General features: G+C 45.9%; 1 protein-coding gene across 1 annotated transcript; it reads left to right on the forward strand.

The window, feature by feature from the left end:
- Positions 1–2,447: 2,447 nt before the first annotated feature.
- Positions 2,448–3,383, forward strand: LOC128340219 (olfactory receptor 1020-like). Its single transcript, XM_053285150.1, has one exon. The coding sequence runs from the start codon at positions 2,448–2,450 to the stop codon at positions 3,381–3,383; it is 936 nt and encodes a 311-aa protein (XP_053141125.1).
- Positions 3,384–10,244: the final 6,861 nt, after the last annotated feature.

Raw genomic sequence — 10,244 nt, forward strand, 5'->3', positions numbered from 1 at the left:
AGGCAAAACCGGGCTGGGCTCCCTTAGCCCATTTTTGCCTGAGCCTGTGTGCATAGCTTCAGTGAGTGAACTGCAGTTGCTGCATCTCCTCCCCATCACTATCGCCTGCTAGTCCATGCTTTCCCAGTCTCAGCTGGTGCTGTGGAAGAGTTTTGGGAGGGAAGGCATCCCATATTTGAAGGCCCACTGCTACTTGGTTCACACATTGCACTTTTTCATGTAAGTGCATATTTGAGCAAAGGGGCAGGCAACTGCCTACATGGATCACAGATTCACTATGTGGATCATCTCACATAGTGGCAGGTTACAGCTGCCATTCCCTGTTCTCTCAATTCAATCAGATTCTCAGCCTAGAGGAATGATCATGAAGTTGACTTTCTCAAAACCCATTCTCATTATGTACAAATATACAATGAGATTTTTTAGCTGAACACCAAAAAACCCTGAACATACATACAGTGAAGGAAATAAGTATTTGATCCCCTGCTGATTTTGTCCGTTTGCCCTCTGACACAGAAATGACCAGGCTATAATTGGAATGGTAGGTTTATTGTAGCTGTGAGAGACAGAATAACAACAAACAAACCCTCAAAAGCCCAGTGCCCAAAAGTCAGCGATGGATTTGCATTGTAGTGAGGGAAATAAGTATTCGATCCCCTATCAACCAGCTAGATTTCAGGCTCCCAGGTGTCTTTTCACTATATGCAGGTAACGAGCTGAGATGAGGAACACCCTCTGTAAGGGAGTGCTCCTAATCCCAGCTTGTTACAGTACCTGTATAAAAGACACCTGTCCATAGAAGCAAGCAATCACTCAGCTTCCAAACTCACCACCATGCCCAAGACCAAAGAGCTGTCGAAGGATGTCAGGGACAAGGTTGTAGACCTGCACAAGGCTGGACTGGGCTACAAGACTATCGCCAAGCAGCTTGGTGAGAAGGTGACTACAGTTGGCACGATAACTCGCAAATGGAAGAAACACAAAATAACTGTCAATCTCCCTCGGTCTGGGGCTCCATGCAAGATCTCACCTCGTGGAGTTGCAATGATCATGAGAACGGTGACAAAGCAGCCCAGAACTACATGGGGGGAACTTGTCAATGATCTCAGGGCAGCTGGAACCATAGTCACCAAGAAAACAATTGGTAACACACTACGCCGTGAAGGACTGAAATCTTGCAGTGCCCGCAAGGTCCCCCTGCTCAAGGCAGCACATGTACAGGCCCGTCTGCAGTTTGCCAATGCACATCTGAATGATCCAGAGGAGAACTGGGCGAAAGTGTTGTGGTCAGATGAGACCAAAATCGAGCTCTTTGGCATCAACTCAACTTGCCGTGTGTGGAGGAGGAGGAATGCTGCCTATGAGCCCAAGAACACCATCCCCACCGTCAAACATGGAGGTGGACACATTATGCTTTGGGGGTGTTTTTCTGCTAAGGGGACAGGACACCTTCACCGCATCGAAGGGACGATGGACGGGACCAAGTACCATCAGATCTTGGGTGAGCACCTCCTTCCCTCAGCCAGGGCATTGAGAATGGGTCGTGGATGGGTATTCCAGCATGACAATGACCCAAAACACACAGCCAAGGCAACAAAGGAGTGGCTCAAGTAGAAGCACATGAAGGTCCTGGAGTGGCCCAGCCAGTCTCCAGACCTTAATCCCATAGAAAATCTGTGGAGGGAGCTGAAGGTTGGGGTTGCCAAACATCAGCCTTGAAACCTTTCTGACTTGGAGAGGATCTGCAAAGAGGAGTGGGACAACATCCCTCCTGGGTTGTGTGCAAACCTGGTGGCCAACTACAAGAAACGTCTGACCTCTGTGATTGCCAACAAGGGTTTTGCCACCAAGTACTAAGACATCTTTTGTGAAGGGATCGAATACTTATTTCCCTCACTACAATGCAAATCCATCGCTGACTTTTGGGCACTGGGCTTTTGAGGGTTTGTTTGTTGTTATTCTGTCTCTCACAGCTACAATAAACCTACCATTCCAATTATAGCCTGGTCATTTCTGTGTCAGAGGGCAAACGGACAAAATCAGCAGGGGATCAAATACTTATTTCCCTCACCGTACATACAAACATTTATTTATTTGATTTTTATACCACCCTTCCGAAGTGGCTCAGGGCGGTTTACAATTAAAACAAAACCATTAAAACCAGTAATAGTTAAAACAGAAATATAAACAATATAAAACATCAATTAACAATTAAAACATCATAAAAACAATTAAACAATCAGAACAATTAAAAAACCCTGAAAACCAGGTTACAGTATGATTTCTGAAGGCAGTGGAATCCTTCCCACTCACTGACTTTTAGAAGCTTGATATCAGAACTTGAAATAAAGGAAAGTGGGGATTTGAAAATTTATTTTCTGTTCACCTGCACCTATAAGTTCAGCTTCACTCCTTCCCCCCTTTTCATGTTTCAGGAAGATGAGGAAATGGCCATGGTGAATTACACTACAGTGTCTGAGTTCCTTCTCCTTGGGCTGACAGATCAACCAGAGCTACAGATTCCACTCTTTGTCATTTTCCTTGGGATCTATGCTGTTGGGTTGGTGGGAAATCTGGGGATGATTGTGTTAATTGTAATTGACTCTCAACTTCACACCCCCATGTACTTTTTCCTCTGCCACCTGGCCTTTGCTGACTTCTGTTACTCCACGGTCATCACTCCAAAGATGCTGGTGAACTTTTTAGCTGATGTCAACATAATTTCATTCCAGGGGTGTGCTGTGCAGTTCTACTTCTTTGGCTCATTTGCAGGCATTGAGGGTTTCCTTTTGGCAGTGATGGCATATGACAGGTACAATGCCATCTGCAACCCACTCCTCTACAAGGCCATTATGTCTTGGAAAGTCTGTACCAGCTTGGTAATTGCCTCCTTTTTAGCTGGGTTCATGAATGCAGCAATACACACCTATTTCACATTCCAGCTACAGTTCTGTGACTCCAACAGAATCAATCATTTCTTCTGTGACACTCCCCCTCTCCTAGCACTCTCTTGTTCTGACATACACATCAACCTGATCATTATTTTTATTTTTGCCAGTTTCAATGAATTAAGCTGTCTCTTCGTAATTCTCATCTCCTACATCTACATTCTCTCTGCCATTTTACGGATCACCTCTTCTGAAGGGAGACGCAAAGCCTTCTCCACCTGTGCCTCCCACTTGCTGGCTGTCACCATATTCTTTGGAACTATCCTGTTCATGTACTTGAGACCGAGCTCTAGCCATTCTATGGAGCAGGACAAAATAGTGTCTGTCTTCTACACTGTGGTGATCCCCATGCTGAATCCTCTGATCTACAGCTTGAGGAACAGGGAGGTAAAAGATGCCCTGAGAAAAGCAGTGAGCAGAAAAACATTCTTCTAATATATTGCCTGGAAGCCTGTTTATGTGCTTGTTGGGCATGCTGGTAGCAGATGTCCTGTAGCATAATTTCATTTGCTAATTGTTAAATGTAATGATATTAAACTTTTTGTTTGGAGAAAGGTTTTGTATGGAGAAAGATTCTTCCTTAACTCATATACCCAGTCTGTTTGGAACAACATTGCACAAGAAATCCAATAACTTGTACATTAAGCATGTATCTGTCTCTAGTTCCAGACTGTATGGAAGCAACCTGTGTGAGGCACAGAATGCAGGAGATGAAATCAAATCTGTTGTATAACTTATGATGCCAAAGAGAAATTTGAAATACACAATCAAGAAAATGCATCTGTTAATAGTATATCCTAAAAAGGCTCTGGACTGGACGCTTGGCAGGTGCTTTGGTGGGAAAAAAATGTGTTGTATCCTTGGTTTTATCCTCCATTTGACTCAAATCAAAGAAATACATAAAACACAGACAGATGGGAGCTACTATAGAAGTCACATTGTGAAATCAGTGAATAAGAATGTTGGATAAACAATCAAGCTTCAAAATAATGGGGCTTTATTTTAAAGGTATTTGAAAAATTATATTCAGCCTAAGGATTATCAGTACTAAAATTAGACTTCCCCCCCTAAAACACTTTCAGTTGCAAGTCAAGTGCTTGATTGCCCCCATACTGCAAAGGACACCAGGCAATAATTATGTGAAGAATTCTCAGTGGGTTTATTAATAACGTTAGCACCTCAGGTAGGTAGACTCTCTGTGTCTTTAGCAGTGTGGGCTCTACACTCAGAAAGAAAGTCATACAAAAGCATCCTTTTCACAAGCCTGTTTTGGCCATCACATCCTGGCTCAGAGCAGTGGATCAGAGCAATCTGGATCCCTGCTCCTCCTCACAACTCCTCTCCACCCTCTAAGGAGGGTTCTGGGTAATTGCAGAAGTTTCATCTTGCCCAAGCATGTGCGCACAATGCCTTGATACTGCCACCCAGAACAAAACTTATTCCACTTACTGGGGGAAAAATTAGAGGGAACACTGATTCTAACTAAATTTTAAAAAAACAATTCACCACCTCCAGGGGGTGCTGCTGTGGCTGCAGCAGGTTCTCTGGTGATCCCCTCTCACCCCACCAGCCTCCCCCCAGTCTCCAATCAGCCTGGTTCAGACCATTTTGGTCCGTGTTTGGCCCATTCTGGGCCTCTTTGTGCCGGTGGAGTGGCCAGATCCAGGCCATGCAGATGCCCAGTGTGCATGCACGGTGGCCTCCAAAACGGCCACTGCCACCATGAAGAGGCCCAGAATGGACCAAATACTGACTAAAACAGCCCAAACCAGGCCAATTGGAAACTGGGGCGAGTCTGGCAGGGTTAGGGAGAATCTCTAGAGGCCTCCCCCAGTGCCCCCCAAAGTGGTGAGTTAAGAAAAAAAATTGTTAGAACCAGCTGTGGAGGGGGGCGCTGTTTGGCTCGGGTTATTTATTTATTTATTTATTTATTTATTCAATTTCTATACTGCCCTCCCAAAAATGGCTCAGGGCAGTTTCATGGCTCAGGCGGTTTGAGTTAGAGGCTCAGGGCAGTTTGAGTTTGAGTCAAATCAGATCTGGTTTGGCTTGAGGGTGAGCCAGGGATGAGCCCTTGAGCCAGCCAAGTTTGATGTCATACCGGCTCAAACTCAAGCCATTTGCACATCCCTAGTGCACCAGCAAACATTCCTGCCACCAAGGGGCAAAGCAGTGCCCTGTTGGGCAGTTCACACATTGCCAATCCATGTGCTTGGGGACAAGAGGATCTATAAGCATGTGTGTGGGTTGTGATACATAGTAGGAGCTCCCCCCACACCCCCACCACCAAGAATGAAAACCTCCACACTGAAACTTGGGTCCCATTCTTGCATCAGGCACCTGGGCAAGCTGCCTGAACAGATCTTGTTGCCTCATCTTTGCGTGTGCTCATGCCATGTATATAACAGCTCTGGAGGGAGGGATGTATAAACTTACGGAGAACGTGTAAGTTTTACGTCAGGCCTCCCACCCAGGCAAGGGAAACCTGTGGTCCTAGGCTGTAGCTAGGCCAGGGATTGTTCTGACAAGTAAAGAAATGAAGAAGAAGAGAGATTCTTGTCTCCCCTAATATCTCCTTTATTACTAATAACAAAATGAGTAACAAAAACAGAATGCAGTCATTGACATTAAGTCAAGGCACACACTTGACTTGAGGTCTTCAGTTGCAAAAAGACCGTAGCAAGAACAAATGTCAATGAAAACAAAAACAAAAGGTAAGCGTGAATGAAATTCTCTCTCCCCCTCAGGGGCTTGCTAGAAAGCTTTCCAAGATGAAATCTCCATCCTAGATGTTTTCATGCCACAGCAATATCCATTTCTGATCTTTTCCTTTCTGCTTCAAGAATCCTGTTCTCGTGCTTCTGTTAAACTGTTTCACTCTCCCTTTCCCCCCTCCCAGGTCAAAACCAAGAAGTCAGAAGCTAATGAGCTCATTGTTTTGCCTGGGAGCAAAGGCGATGTGCTAAGTGCACAACAACAGATGAAAAACAGGACTGCGTATAAACAACACAAAATGGTTTCAATTGGGTCAAAATGGCTCTACTCAGGTCTTTCTTTCAATTTTCAATCAAACACCCACCAAAAATTGAGTGCTGTCCATAAACATCCACAGTCTGGGAAGCAAGCAGAGAACAGGTACAAAGGCAGTGCCCAAGAAGTGTGAGAGACATTTAAACAAACATGTTGGAATTTTCTTTTTTGACTAGTACAAACAGATTTCAGAGCTTCTGGGGCTCTGAAATACAATCAAGGAAGGTGATTGGAAACAAAACAACATGTACAGACACTAAAACTAGGCAGGTGGGAAGTTGTTTGAGAACAGTGATGCGAAGCAGTAACTTGGGGGCATGCCCTGTTGCAGGGGTGTAACAAGGTTGGAGTGGGCCCAGAGACAAGATTTTAAAATGTCCCCCCCCCCCTTAATAACCAGCTTAAAAGGTTTTGTAAACTGTGGACGATGCAAGTCATTTAATGGTGCTAGAGAAAGACATGCTGTTCTGGTAGATCTAGGTCTTAACACTCACATCAATTTCAGAGGATGAATAAAACTGGAGGAAGCCCTGGTGGGTGCACGGCTGGGGGAGTCAGTCATGTGACTTGCCTCTGGGGGCCCCCCAAGGCAGTGGGCCCCCAGACAACTGTCTCCCCTGGCCCTATTATAGTTACGCCCCTGCCCTCTTGGAAGAAATTGCTGAACTAACTCTACACTTTGGCTAGGAGAGCAGGCACAAATGCTCCTGGATATGCACCAAACCAGGAGCTTCTCAACATAGTGCAGGCTTTCTTCCCCACCGGAGGATGAGGAAGATTTGGGGTGCTCCCCCACCACTATGATTCTCATGAGCATCAACTTTTGGGTCCCCATCACCTACAGCATCCCCACTCTTCCTCTTTCTCTTAAGGCAACTTGGCATAGGTTTGGGGCGATATACAAATGTGTTAAATAAATAAAACAAAATAAACCCACTGAGGAGTGTGCCTGTGTACCCTTGCCTTTGAGTGGATCTCCCCCTCCTTGCACTGGGGCATGTGTGTGGGGATAGCATGCTTGGGTAGGAGCATATGTGCACCCCTTTAGCAACAAGTTTCCTTGTTCTGGGTGGTATGTGGTGGAAAACACTTGCCCTTTTGGGGGCCTTCTGTGTTGGCTGCCCATGAGTGGCCTCAGAGGGCCCTTCTCCAGTCTGTACATCTGAGAGGGGCACTTGGAGGGGTGGAGTAGGCACTGAGGGAAGTTCTCCACATGTGAACCCATGATGGAAGCATTTTACAAGGTTGGCTCTTGATGGCCTTGGCTGTGGACCTACTACGGGTGGCCTCAGTGGTGTGCCAGGCGTGGAGGGCAGACGTCCTCCCTGCGCACTCATGGATGATGGCTGAGGAGGTGAAGGGGCATGGTGGCTTGTGACAGCCATAAAGTGTGCCTGTGGACCTTGAGAGGCTGGAGTGTCTAGGGATGTGTGAGCTGGCTCACATCAAGTTGGGCCAGTTTGAGTAGTCCAAGGTCAAACTGGACCAGCCCCTCAAAGTGGGGAGCGAGTCCGAGTTTGAACTAGACCTCCCCCCGGTTCACAGAAATGGCTCAGGGGGTATACTTGTAAAGGGCTAGCTAGAATCCAGTGAAGGAATCCTTCACAGTAGGGATGGATTCCCAGATCAGGGCTTCCCAGACCAGGCTTGGTTCGGCTTGAGGTCGATCCGCACCCCACTCAGGCTTGATCAGGGCTGGTTTTGCAGTCTAAAAGTGATATTTTTAAAAAGCTTGCCTCCAGGTCCGGGTCATGACCCAGCCACTCAAATGGCCAGGGTGCATGCAGAGCAGCCTCCAAAATGGCCACTGTAACCATGGAGAGGGCCAAAATGGCCAAAAATGGGCCGAGTCAACCCAAAAAATACTGGTGGGGGGAGGGAGAACTGCCAGAGTTCTCCCCACAGCTGTAGCAGCACCCCTCCTCCAGAGGCTACCAGAGAGGGGCGTAGCAAGGTTGGAGCGGGCCCAGAGACGAGATTTTAAAATGGGGCCCCCCCACTCAAAGTCCAGGGCCTCCGCACACCCCAGGCCCCCAAGGATTTAAGTCTGATATTCCAAAATAAGTATGCTGCCTGGAAATACATTTCACTGAATACACACACGCACATGTCACAATATATAGTGATATACATTGAGTACTATACATTTGTTTTACTTTTAATGCCTAGAACACACTTGAAAGATGAATGATTAAAATGGGCCCCTCGCTGCAGATTAGCAAAGGAGACTTTCAACCATGCAGGGTGAGCCTATGTTTGTTTTCTCAGAATTCTGAACAAATTCAGTCAAGTTCGATTCCAAGAGGTTTTTCACAGGAGGCTTTTAAAGCCCTTTAAGACACATCTCCTCTGGAATAGAGGTGCTGCATTCACATGTTGGCCAGATTTACCCTGAAGTCCCTGCGAGTTATTGGGGAGCAGTTCACACACAATAAAAATAAAATAAAATAAAAGCACAAGACATGCTTCACAGTTCTCACTCAGACCTTCTGGGTTGCAAAACAACTTGAACATAAGTGCATTTATAAATGAATGAATGAATGAATGAATAAAATAAATATAATACTGTTTCTTCCAGAAGTTTTTGTAATTTTCTGCCATGAAACAAGCCACTTGTAGGACTTTTTGGATAGTTTTTTTTAAGCCAGCAATTTTCCCAAGCTGTTTAAAAATAAATATTTCTCAGTCCCTCCCCCTCCATATCAAAGCCCTATGGCAAGCAGATGCCTATATATCCGGGTGGTGGGGGAGGTAACCACAAAAAGGAGTTCACACTCTACCTGGCAAATGCTGGGTTCAGCAGGGCAGCAAGGAGTCTTCTGCTGCAGAGAACAGTGGTGGCCACTCTGGCTGCCTCCTCCTTCCTGGCTGGCTTGGGCCCTACTAGAGTTCAGGCTTCACAGAGGCCTACACGAGGCCTCAGTGGAAGCCCCGCCCACCCGCCGATCAGCTGAGAGGCGGGAGAAAAGGAGCTCTTTGCCGCTTGCCTGCTGCCTCGATTGCGGGCCAGCAGAACAAGCTGGAGAGACGGCGAAGAGGGCAAGTGGCTGAGGGGCCTTGGGGCTGGGCAGGGGGCAATGGGGAGTCATGTGAGGTGCCTCTGGGGGGCCCCTCCAGGCAGTGGGGCCCCCAGACAACTGTCTCCCCTTGCCCGATTGTTGTTACGCGCCTGCTACCAGACCTCGTGGTAAGTTAAACTTTTCCTCACTTTTAGAACCCCAAACCGACTCAAATTCAAGCCAAGCTGGGGTTCTAGTTTGGGGACACAAAACCAAACATGCCCAGTCCAGCTCGAGTCTGGCAAACAGGTTTTGTGTATACCCCTACTTCCCAGTTCTTTGCTCAGTGACAGCATGGCTGGAGCTATGCATAATTCCTGTATGTAGAGTTGCTCTGAAGGAGAGATGAGCCACTCTGCCCCCAGCTTGTTGCTTAGTGCTTTCCTCTACAGCCTGCTTCTGTAATTCCCCAGGTCTACTAACCCCTCAGTCAGTGTCTCCTGCTCAGTGTTCAGGGCCCATCCACAACACTGAAAAGCACACCATCACTAATGCCTACTGCTGCTCCCACCATAAGCCCATTGATACTCAAGTATATTATATGGAGCCACCTATGTAGAAAGGGGTCCACCTTGCCTCGTGCTTCCTCAGACCCAGAACAAAGTTACCAAATGGGAAGATAAAATATTTGATGGTTGCCAATGTTATACCAATTTATGGTTCTACCATATACTTAGAATGGAACTGTATAATGATTTCAATAAATTATTGCCTGTCCCCGGAAAACAAGTTGCAGCTGTAGACATCAGGCAGCAGATGGAGCTTTGAGATAAAATTAGAAAAGATGAAATGCTGTTAGATTTAACATTCTAATGACATACATAATATAGTAAATCTTACGAGATTTAGACAAGGAGACAGGGTGGCATCAGGCAGTCTGATATGCATGTCATAGCTGTACTAGCTAGGATTCAAATATAAATGAATTAAAGAATTGTGAGGCTTTAAATTATGTGCATATGATTCTTTATGAGTCTGCAGCAATAATTTATTCTTGGGACATAGTGTCAAAAAAAACCCTAATAACAAAAATAAAAATTTGAGAAAAGAAGGTAGATTCTAGACATCGAAAATTAGGAACCAAGTCTCTATTAATCATCATATATTTGTAAACATTTTAAAGTTTCATATCCTTTCCATATGGAAATGAAAATGATGTGGAAACCTCCTCGCTTATGTTTTCATCAATAACATGTGGCCAGTGCTT

This window comes from Hemicordylus capensis, chromosome 1, assembly GCF_027244095.1.
Source record: "Hemicordylus capensis ecotype Gifberg chromosome 1, rHemCap1.1.pri, whole genome shotgun sequence".
In the NCBI taxonomy this organism is placed as follows: Eukaryota; Metazoa; Chordata; class Lepidosauria; order Squamata; family Cordylidae; genus Hemicordylus; species Hemicordylus capensis.